The sequence below is a fragment of the Embiotoca jacksoni genome, unplaced genomic scaffold (assembly GCF_022577435.1).
Source record: "Embiotoca jacksoni isolate LCO1_2020_lvr unplaced genomic scaffold, fEmbJac1.0.p SCAF_7, whole genome shotgun sequence".
Taxonomy (NCBI): Eukaryota; Metazoa; Chordata; class Actinopteri; family Embiotocidae; genus Embiotoca; species Embiotoca jacksoni.
Genome location: NW_027185425.1, coordinates 6,915,863 through 6,928,141, shown reverse-complemented (window position 1 = coordinate 6,928,141; position 12,279 = coordinate 6,915,863). Strand labels below are relative to the sequence as shown.

At 41.2% G+C, this 12,279-nt stretch overlaps 1 protein-coding gene across 1 annotated transcript; it reads left to right on the top strand.

The window, feature by feature from the left end:
- Positions 1-10,215: 10,215 nt before the first annotated feature.
- Positions 10,216-10,689, top strand: LOC138214525 (fer3-like protein). Its single transcript, XM_069176225.1, has one exon. The coding sequence runs from the start codon at positions 10,216-10,218 to the stop codon at positions 10,687-10,689; it is 474 nt and encodes a 157-aa protein (XP_069032326.1).
- Positions 10,690-12,279: the final 1,590 nt, after the last annotated feature.

The following is a 12,279-nucleotide window of genomic DNA, read 5'->3' as shown; positions in this document are numbered from 1 at the left end:
TCTCGCTTAAAGAGCTTTTTATTTAGATAATGTTGTCACAACTTTTTATCCTCAATCATTTAAAATGACCGTGACAAGTTTGGAAATCTACAACACTGTTTTAATTGAGGAATATATACCCCTGTAATAATTATTAATACAAAGACTTGTTTTTTTTTCATAGAAAATTCTCCCACCATAAGCTCTTTTGTGTGAGGTGGTGGGTGTCAAGTGATTAAGTGCAGAGAGACAGCCTAAAGATCTCTGTTTTCTTTCCCCCCACCTCTGCACACGCTCAGAAATCCCCCTGCCTTCCAGTGGGGAGTCTAATTAGCTGTTAGGTGCTAAGATGTTGGGGAGCTTATCAGAAGCTGCCTAAAGAGTAGAGATAAGCAGCTGCAATTAACTCTGCTCATCTTCATCTGTCACACCTCATCGTATTTTTCTGTCATCAACATGAGCTGACCTATCTGTCGATATATCTCTTTTTTTTCTTTTCTTTTTTTGAATGCACAGATAGGATAACTTCAGAGAGCATTTTAATTACTGCTACCAAGTTAGTGCGAAAATGGAAACCAAAAATGTGAAAAAAAAAAAAAAAAAAAAAAAAAAGGTGCATTAACATTTGAATATACTTGCTGTTAGGTAGAACTGATTGTAACCAATCCAACCAGCAATGGCTGTTGATGGTACCACTTTCTTTTAAGACCCCCTTAAAGAAGCTGAACATTTTAACTTTTATTGCCCTATTGATTGCTAATGAATCATCAGTTAAAGGCCATTAATGAGAAAAACTTTGAATGGTTCGACCATTTAAACACTTACCACTAAGAAATATACGCTTCACCAGAAGAACATTAACTCCATTTAAAACTTTTTTTGATAATCAAGTGTTCTCGAAATCATTTATTCATCACAAATTGCTCCAGTGTTCCCAAAATGCTATGAATGACCTCAAATTGTGCAACAGTTCAACTACCAAACTACACAAAACATTTATAATTTTCGAGACTTAGAAACAATCATCTGAAAGGTTTAAGTGATGCTTCACTGTAATTTGTCCTCCCTTGACCTCATCATGTGTTATCACCTTCATTTGCCTCGTTCCAACCCCACCTCTCTTTCACCTGTACCCCCTCCCTCCGTCGACATGTATTTATCTCGTCACTGCTCCTGTCACTCCCCTCTTCCCCTATCCTGCTTTCCCTCTCCGCCTTGGCCTCCTCCTCCTACTTGTCTCCCTGATTTATAGGAGGCGGTGTGCAGTTCACACACATTCCACTTCTGACACCACGCCGCCCCCCCACTCCCCTCGTGCAACTGGACTCGCATATCTATGCACGGGCGTTTATCTTCGTGATCCTCCGATGGCAAGAAGAAGGAGGGTCAGAGAGATGAGACAATAGGGGGAGTGTTGTTTTCGTTGAGCCTCTGTCTGCCTTGATAGGAGTAGTATCTGGTGTGTGTGTGCGCGTGTGCGTGTATAGGCTGGCTGTGGGTCTATCTCCGGTGTCAGAGTTTCCAGGCCCGGTGGCTCCTACATGAAAGGACCAGCTGAGTCTTTATGGAGAACAAACGGCGCCCTGACGCAATTCTCCAGGTTCAGGACACACGCACGCACACGCGCACACGCACACCCACACAAAACAACAACCCATGCTGGCTCTCTCTCTTTTTCACTCATGCAGACACACCACATCCCCAACCCACAATCCTCAAATCCCCATCTTCACGCACGCCTGTTGGCCAAGCCTAATTAGTTATGTGGTCGGCACTCTGCTCCATCCCAGAGCCCCAAATGGCAGCAGGTCATAAAACGTTAAGTGTTCCACCAGTCAGAGCCGTGCGACTGTGGCCATATATCCTCCCAACACGGGCTCAGGCAGGGCTGACTTGTATCAAAGCTCATCTCTCACAGGCCTACTGACATCCATGAAATCTCTTTATGGTATTTTCAAAGGCATTTCTGGGAGATTTTTGGCATTTCTGCTCTGCATCTCTGGGTTTTTTTTTATGCTCGCTCAGGTAGGCAAATAGCTTGTGCTCACTCCGAGTCAGATGGGATCAAGCATTAAAATCTTTCCCAAGGGTTCAGTGTCTGCACACAAACACAAGCGCACATGCACACACACTATTAACCCCAAAAGTAAACATTACATTCGGTTGGTGAGCAGCATTCCCATAGTTAGTTTGTTTCCCCGGCACCCGACACCCACAGTCCTGCCCTCAGTAACCCTGGCGACGACAGACGGGTGTTTCCTGTGACACCAATTTGCTCAAGGGAATTGTGTTTGGGTCTACATACACACATTCACATCCTTGTGTATGAGTGTCTTTACCTCATCAGTGAATGTATGAAAATCAGATAAGTAATCATCACAAGGTTTGATTATCTGACCTCTTCCTCTACATGTGTGTTTGTGCGTGTGTGTTGTGTGATGACATCCGGTTTTAAGTTGAAGCAAGAGGTCAACTTATTTGGAAATCATTTGCTTTCTTAGTTAGAGAGCATACCGAAACCAATCTCATGTGTAGCAACATCAGCCAGCAGCCAATTATCGTAGCGTAGCATAAATAGTCGGACTGGATTTTTCCTAATGTTACAAAATCCTCCAACCAGCACCTTTTAAAGCTGAAGCTCATGGTGACAACAAGACTCTAGGAAGTTACTGCTCCCAGCCAAGAAACAGTCTAGCACATCACTCTTCCATGAAACACACAACTTGTTGATTTTACACTTCTTTGCTTGTATGGATTTGGACTTGTTTCCAGGCTTAATGCTAAACTAAACTAGCCCACTGCTGGCGGTACCTTCTTACAGTATGTAGTTCAGATATGAGACTGCTATTAATCCTCTTGTATACATTGTCTGAATATTCACTTGAATGGTATTTATTCGATTTCACCGTCACAATTCCAAAGATGTTTATCTTAAGTGTTCATTGCTCTCTGTCAGGCAGGTTTGCCAAAAAATCATCAGTTTGGCTTTACTCAGATTAAGGTTTCCAATGTTTTACCAAAAAAAGACAAATTAAGTATCAACTGCAAATGAAATAAATGTAAACGGTTTTGACCCCAATACATGTACAACATTTTTAAAAATAAATCTCAATACCCAATAACAAAAATGAATAATAAAAAAAAGAGGGACTTAACAAAGAGCCTTGAGGCATCCCATAAGTAAACATTATACAATTTCAATGACAATTATTTATATCTGAAGCTAATACTGTCTTTTCTACTGGTGTCTATTCTACCAGAAATGTGTAACTTGCACTGTTTGCCCATGTCTTTAGTTTAAAATTGTACTTAGTACTATGACCTCTATAGTAGTAAATATTTTCTTCACTGATGCTTGAAAATGGGCACTAAAAACAAAATAAATCTCTTAAACCACATTGCTCTATCATTTAGGAGTATTTCAACTTTTATCTTTTAATTCAAATGTGGAATATTTTATTTTAGAATAAACCATTTTTTTAATTTAGTACACCTAGTGTATACATTATATATTTACTGTGTACCTTTTACACACAGACACATCAGTATACATATGTTTATGTATATGTTTTTCTGATTAACGTTTTAATGATTATATTATATAAATATTTACATCATATATACACAGGATATATTTTCACATTATGGAGCATTTATTGTGTGTTTTCTCATTTGCTTGGTTATATTTGTTACACTCACTTTGCACGCAATGTTTTTGGACCTTTCATGCTGCTTTAAATATTTTATTTTTTTTAGTATCTGCCCATTTGTGTGTGTCTGTGTGTGCCCTGGCCAGCCAGCCCAGTGAGATTAATAGGGCTCAGTATAATCAGGAGGTAATGGGAGGCTCATAGGCGTCTAGACAGTGTTCAGACCAAACTGTAACTCCTACACCCAAAGCAATGGGGGAATATGACAGGGAAAGGATAAAAGGTATAAATGAAGGGTAACTTGGTTTTAATCTTAGCTGTATGCAGATATTATGATAGTAATGTAATCTGTGAAGATACAGCAAATATTGAAAGAATGAGGTCAAATAATATGAGCTACACATGAATGTAGTAGGTTAGCCAAACACAATGATTTACTGTGGAACAACAAGCTAATGTAAAATGTTTTATTTTTAACCCACCCTATACCTTTTGCATATAAATCCAGAGAAAAGCAGAAAAGTGTAGAGGAGTTATGAAGGAAGCGGTAAGGAGGGGAGCCCACACAGCATATCATCAGACCTTCAGCCACAAACTCTCAAAACCACAGAAAAATAAATAAGCCAAGAGGGGGAAAAAAAACTTCTGGGTCTGGAAAAAGTGATCTCATGTTTAGTCATGTAACTTTACAGGACAATACCCAGGACACAACTAAATATTTTATTATCATATTTTTATGATGACCTTGTCAGACTGCAGGGCACAGCTCTGGGTACCTTTAGGCAAGGCAGAAAGAGAAAGGGAGAGATGAAAAGAAGTGAAACGTGGGTGGCCATACTGCCAATGATGTGCACATCAGAGCGGATTTCTGGAAAAGCACTGTTTAAATCATTGACACGTAGATGAAAGAAACTCCCCTGATCTGTGAACCATCTGCTCATTCTGGCAAGCACACTAATTTTAATTACGTAGTGCAACTTTAGCCAAAAATTATTAACATAAAAAGAAAGACGCAAAGATCCCTTAATTTTTTCTTTATGTACTGTATTTCTAAATTCATGTCGCTTCCACTGAAGGCAACACTGAGCGCTCCTGATAAATGTTCTTCTCTTCATATTCAAAATACAACACTAGTGAAGAGGCAGGTCAAAAAGAGGGTATAGCTTTCCCCTTTACATGAACCATAAACTTTACCTCTAGCTCCAAATGTTGCTTTACATGTTAAAGGCCATCAGCACCCCACGGTGTTGTTATTCAGATCCAAACTTTTACAAAAGTTTATGAAGTTTACAATGTGGCAGGCACCATAAAGTAACAGTAAGAGAGGGGAATTTGTTTCAGAGATTAAAAACTTTTGTTTTTAAGGCTTTTTGCATCAAAAAGTCTAATTTTGTAATGCCACTTCAGCATAAACAGTCTTTGAGTGGGATCATTTTCATCCACGCCTAAGGTTCCAAATCATTTTAAAAAAAAAGAATGGAAGTGCTATACAGCAATTTTTATTGTCTAAATATACAACAGAATTCCAGAATTGTGTTCTGTCATATTTAAGCAATTACATGATACGAGAAAAAAAGAAATTGTATTTGTGTGAGAATTGTTGCCGTTTCTCTTTGGTGATGCCTATATTTCAGAATCAGGCTCAGATTTGCTGGCCAATTATGTTATTACATGTCATACATGTAGTGAAGACTTTTAGGAAATGTGTGTCCATGCTTGGCCAATGAAGTTGATTCTTACTGAAGAAAAAGCTTGACCTTTTGACCAACCAAAATCTTATCAGTCAATCTTTATGTCCAAGTACATGTTTTTGCCAAATTTGAAGGAACTTCGTCAAGGCGTTCCCAAGATAGTGTTCATGAGAACAAGAGAGGCATGAGGTAAAAGTAACCTTTGACCTTTAACTACTAAAATTCTTTTCATTTCAACCTTAAGTCCATGTAAACTTTTGTGCAAAATTTGAAGACATTATTTTAAGGCGTTCCTTCAGTATTGCGTTCACCATAACAGGACAGATGTGAGGTCACAGTGGCCTTTGACCACCAAAATCCAATCATATCATTCTTTCGACCAAGTGAAAGTTTGTGCTTAAAATTTAAAAAAAAAAAAAAAAAAAAAAAAAAAAAAAGGCTCATTGTTGTTAAGATATCGCCTTCAAAAGAATGGGACAGATCTGAGTCAGTGTGAACCTGACCTTTGAACCCCAAAATCGAATCTGGTCATTTTTAGGACCAAGTGAATATTTGTGCAAATTTTCTCAAAAACTCTTGAGACATCACACTCACACGCCCGAGATGGCCTGTGAGTGTCTGTCCACCAGCCAGCTGTCACTGGCGCGAAGGCATAAAATGTCAAATCTTTGTAACACAATTATCAAACCTAATTTATATAAATAATCTCAGTGTAAAGACAATAAAACACTGATTTAACAGATTTTGATTTACACACAAACAAACCCAAATAAGCTCGCATACAGTGACGTGAGGACGAACCTATTGGGCACAGTGCATGACACTCCTATCTTCATCGTCCTCATTAGCGGCATCAGTCTCCAAGACAACTCAGACATCTTAGCACACCCTGGAGTTGAGAATATGACTCTTAAAACAAATGAAGCATGGCACCCTCAAAATACCCAGTAAAGAGTAGATGACCCTCTTTTAGAAAATAAACACAGACGTTACTCAGACTGAAAAGGGGGGCGGGGGTGAACCAAGGAAAGGTGCTGACATGGGTGAGGGTGGGTAGCGGAGCCATGTCGTGAGACTGAAAGTGAGGAGAAGAAGGGTTACTCAGAAAGGAGGAGCTGAAGGCATGCAGCGGTTTGGCGAATGGGAGGCGTAGGTTAGGAGGAAGAGGAGGAGGAATTGGGGAGTGGGGTTTAGAAGATATATGATGTGGTATTGGGGTTTGTCCAAGGCATGAGCCCTATCTTTCACATGGCCACCCAGCTGTGTAAACACCCCACAACTGGCTGGTGGCTAAAGGGTCCAGCCAATCAGAGGGCAAGATGTAGTAGAAGGTGGGACAAGTGAACCAATGAGTCAGCTTCAGGATGTGGAGGGAGGAAGAAGGGAAAAGGAGTGAGCTGGACAGTGACACAATGAAGGAGGCAGATAGGTCAGGAGTTAAACACATCTTCCTTACTCCCTCTGTTTCCCTTTGACTCCTCCCTCTCAAATTTTCAAATATAAATTTGCCTTATTGGCATGACTGTGGTTAAGTATATTATTACAGAAATATGTTACTGGTTCACAATGTAAGTATAATTATTCTACCATGCATAAAAGGTCCATGTGGTCTGTATCTGTAATTAATAAAACAACATTAACTTTCCGTCTACTGGAAAAAAATCCAAGAACAACCTTTGTAGCTAAAATTTCCTAATTTGAGAAAAGAGAGAAAAAGTTGGAGAGAGAGCGATGGTGAGATACATGTACGATATGTACTTGTATGTTAAATACCTGTATAGAAAACAAGCAATAAAAACGAGGGAAATGTGGAGGGAAACAGTTCAGCGAAGGAAAACCTGCGGAGGAGACAGCATCAAGGGGAGAAAGAAAGAAACAGAACGAGAGAGAAGTGTCGAGTTTCAGATTTACAGTGGTAGTGGGCGAGATTTGGCCGTGCTCTTACAGCAACACTGAGGACAGAGCCAGAGGAGGAGTAGCAAGACAGATTTACATGGTGAGAACAGCTCTGGCTGCTCTGGAGCAGCACACATGGAGTTCTCTGGTGATTTCTATATTTAAAAACGAATAAATGACAGCTACTTCAGTGTAAAAATACTGTAACATATGAGAAATATGTTTTTTTTTCTCAGACTCAATCATTTGACATTATTGAAAGTGTTACATTAAAAATGTTATAACTTTACCCGATATCATCACAATGCATAACCTTGTCACCCTGCTAGATACACCCAGGAAGTTATATAACCGCCCCCCCCTTTTGGCCTGAACAACTCTCTTTAACTTACAACTATTGTGCCAAGAATAGAGAGAATCACTGTAATGTTTAATAACCTCAACAAAATTAAAATGCCAAGGTAGTGGATGCAGTTGTGAAAATGAAAATCTATCCATCCATCTTTAATTGGGACGAATAATTTGATGAAACAGGTTAGTGCTGCGGTTAGCACTGTCGCCTCACAGCAGGAGGGTCCTGGGTTCGAATCATCTGGTTAGCTAGGGCTTCTCTGTGTGGACTTTGAATGTTCTTTATGGGTTTTCTCTGGGTTCTCTAACTTCCTCCCACAGTCCAAAGACATGCATTGTAGGTTAATTGATCATTCTAAATTTGCAGTGTGTGTGAATGTGAGTGGTTGCATGTCTTTCCATGTTGGCTCTTTGATGGACTGGCGACCTGTGCATCCTGCCCTCGCCCAAAGTCAGCTGTATGGAATTGGCTCCAGCCACGCCTGATACGAGTGGACAGGATAATACAGGTATACATAATGAATGGATTGATGGCCCTTTGGATTGTGTACCACATCAGATGTTCTGTGAGCCAGTGCCACCATCTTCACTGTAGTTTTCTCAGAAGTTCTCTTTTCCCAAACTACAAGAACCAAAGTGTGTTTTTTCCAGGCTTTGTACTCACATTTACCGTCGTACTAAGTGGTTTCTTTGGCCCAATATCCAGCTGGGAATCAGTGTGAAGATGCTCTTTCTGCTATGCTCGTAACATAATGCAGAATATTTTATGGTGTTAGGCTGTCGATATTTTGAGCCAATCCACTGTAGATTCACTCAAATTCTACAATGAAGCAAAATTTTCACAAAACTTCAAACCTCAAGACTTTTGAACCGGATTCGGTTTTACACAGAGTTTGTATCTGTCAAACCACCACTGTTTACTTCCATAAACATTTAGTCACACCACAAACTATCATTTATTTCACCAATTTAACCAATAATAACAGAGCAGAGCAGGAAATGGGCCATTATGAATGTCTGTGTGAAGGTCTGTCCTGACTCAGACTAAATTAGGATAAACCCCTGTATGTGTGTGCGTGCGTGCGCGCGTGCGCGCACCTCTTTTGGGGTTTTACTCTTTATTTAAGACCAATATTTACTAAGTAGCCCCAGGGTGAGATTACCTCATATTCTCCCGCCCAGCTGTGCTTTCTCAGCGTTTCCACGACAACCGGCGGAATGTCCCATCATGTTTATCTGCCTGCCAGGAAAACAGAGAGCGAGAGGATGAAGAAGCAGCAGAGGAAGATGGAGAAGATACACTAAGGTTGAAGTGAGTGTACAAGACAGACAGCCATACATTCAGGCACTTGTGTATTTGGAAAAAGCACGCAGTGTTACATAAGACATTTCGAACAGCAAACGACAAGGCAATTTTCATATATTGTTGATTTTGATCTTATGGAAGCCTGTTCATTCAACCAGGAGCACAATCAACAAGCAACTGGACATGTATCCCTGTCACTATCCCTCTATCGTGGCTTGTTTTGATATGTCTAAACAGAATTTCTTAAGTATTGTTACACTTGTAACAAATTAAAACAATACAACGGGCAGATCTGTGTTTTATGCTCTTGGTGGTTTAAAAAAAAAAAAAAAAAAAAATTGTGGGTAAAAAGAAGTGAAATCTGCTGTTCAATGTGATGCTCATGTGCCCCCACACACACACACACATAACCCCAACTACTAGAAAAAAAACATTTCAAAAAGGTTTGGACTCTAAAAGCCCTCCAAACACTATGGACTCCTCCCTGGACACAATGATCCATGAGCTTATACACAATTAGGCCATAATAAAATGTGATGAAAAGTCATTCTAACAACTACCGACTCAGCCAAATTTCCTCTACCCAAAATTACCTGTTACATGTGAAACTTGAACATGATGTGAAAACCACTTGCCAATTTTTTTTTAATTATAATGACCAGGAACTCCCTTCAGGATTAAAGCCTGCAGTTACACTGCTGGCTCTCTCAGCAGTCCCTGCACTGTGGACACTAGGCCTGCCATGGGAACGGACAGTTATTTGCTTTAATTTGCAACAGAAAAGCTTGTGGTGTGTAGTGACTGTTAGAGAATGTTCTATTTGGTCTTCTCCTGGCTGGTTTAAGTGATAAAAGTGTCATTATTTAGCCTGCGAAGCTGAGGGGAGAGTGCAAACAGGACTGTATGACCCTCTGTCAAGAGCCTCCGTTCTTCAGAAGCTCATTAAGGGTCTTCAGTTGGCCGAGCCCTCCAGCTTCCTCTCGGCCTTTTTAAAAGCCTCTCACAACCCACTCAACGGAGGAATACCAGCAGAAATTGACTCAATTTAGAGCTAGAGGGGACATGAAAGATGTCGCGCTGTGAGGTGATATAGGCGACTTATTAAAACGGCAGGAAAGACTCTTGGACTTGAGCCAAATAGGATCTCACCCTGTTGCGCACTGACCGGATTTGGAGAAGGCTTGATTCACTTGTTGGGATGCTCTACTGCTTTGGTCTCAGTGTCTTGTGAACAACTTTAGCCGGTCTGAAAGCTGTGATTGGACTCGGGTTTTGCGCTTGACTGGATACCAGACGTACAAAAGTGGCTTATTCTCTGTGAAGCTGCAGTTGGGGACTGAATATGGAGATGCAAGGCTGCTTAGTGAACTCCACGTTGATCAATTTTGTCAGTGACATGAACCTGATGGACTTTCCGCAAAAGTATCCTTTAGGACCGAAACAACAGGTGGATGACACTCCATCCAGTCCGAGCAACCAGCGGCGGCTAAACGACTCTCCCTGGAGCCGAGACGTGGAGGACGGCTTGCTCAGTGCGCAGCTCCGCTCCGAGCATCTGATAGGCTCGCCAAGGTTCTGCAGCCGCGGCAACCACAGTCATACCCAGTCCAAACGGAGGAGGATAATAACCGTGGTCCAGCGGCAGGCGGCCAATGTGCGGGAAAGAAAACGGATGTTTAGCCTGAATGAGGCTTTTGATGAACTGAGGAGAAAAGTGCCAACCTTCGCCTACGAGAAGAGACTGTCACGTATCGAGACGCTGCGCCTTGCCATGGTCTACATATCCTTCATGACGGACCTGCTGGAGAACACCTGAGACAGAATAGTTCAATATACATTTTATTCCATGAAGAATGACTGGCTCCGCCATTGATTTCAACAGAGACATAGACATAAATGAAGAAACTGACTTTTATTATTTATAATCTTCATCCAAACGGTGAATCTCAAACAAAACAGAAAGCTTAAGAAATATTTGGTGCAAAGTCTAGCTAGAGATTATTTTTTTTTGCAATGATTTAAAAACACATTTTTATTCAGAAACTTATATCAAGATATTATTATATTTATTTGACCTGGCACATACAAGCCAAGAGCCCCTCCTCCGTTTAATATTATGTGGCTTGTTTTTTTTTCTTAAGAATAAACTTACAGGCTGATGAATGTGTCCCTTTTCTCTGCAATTTAACGACAAAGAAAACAACATAAGCTTAAATTTTGACTAATCGAATTTATAGAATAACTAATTGAATGTCCAATTATGCACAGTTTACATATTTGAGGCATACATGCTTTTGTTTCGTAAAAAAAAAAAAAGATACATGAAATACTATTCTGAAGGCATAAATGTTTGATTTTGTAGACTACGATAAGACCTTTATTAGAAGAAATACAACGAATGCTAAAATTTTAACGGAGGATGCGAGACTGAAGCTGTGTGGTTTTAAGCACCTTGGAGAGCTACGCCGCCGCTCGTCTCACCTGGCCTGCTGCACTGAACAGGTGTGCTGAAGGGCAGCTTCGGAAACAGAAAATGGGAGAAAATGAGAAGGGGTTATCGGCCCTTGAAGGCCTTATCCAACAAACGACGTTGAAATCGAGCAGATTTGAATCGCAAATCCAAAGATCGCTGCACGAAGCTGGAGGTTATCTTTGGCACTGAGGTGTAAAAGATATAGAGCGAAGAGATAAACTGAGTGACAGACCCACAGACGCGCTCTTCTTGTCCCGGACTGAAGGATGAAAGACAAGAGATAACCATTTAATGCGGGGAGATCCGAGACCTGAAAGGGGCTTGCGGCGATTTCTGTATCCTCCCTCATCAGAGGGGAGGCCTCTCGGTGGGTAATTCACACCACAGACCACCTCCAAAAGTCGCCAGATCCAGTTTCAGCTCCATGTAGAGATATTTCTGCTGGTTCGTGATATTATGGGCCTAAAGAGCTGGGTGGCCGTGCGTGCGTGTTTAAGCTCTGAGTGTGCGAGCTGCTCTTTCTCTCTCCTCAAGTCCATCTTCTTCACCTTCAGTATTTGCATTGCGTTCCAGGCGTACACCGCCTTCAGCGACCCCGCTGTGAGCACGGATCCGCCCTAAGAGCTCCCTGGGACGGACGATCTTTTAAACCTGAGCCGCGCTGCCGAGATCCCTGCGGGAGTCAGACCCATTTAAGTGCATACCTCAATGCGGGGCCGCTGACGGCAAAAATAAACACCTTGGTCTGCTTATACGAGCAGCGGCCTCCTGCTGCGACAACCTCCTGTGTTTCAGTAGGTCTGATGTTTTTCACCGTTACCACTGCTCCCCATCTCAGGCGTCTAAACCTGAACACGGAGACTTAAGGCCTAACCGGTTTGTGGAGGAACTTCTGTTGTTCTGTTTGGGAAAGAAGAAAAGACAAGTGACATG

What these genes read in the sequence shown, in the direction of transcription:
- LOC138214525 (XM_069176225.1), top strand. Translation starts at nt 10,216, where the DNA reads ATGGAGATGCAAGGCTGCTTAGTGAACTCCACGTTGATCAATTTTGTC.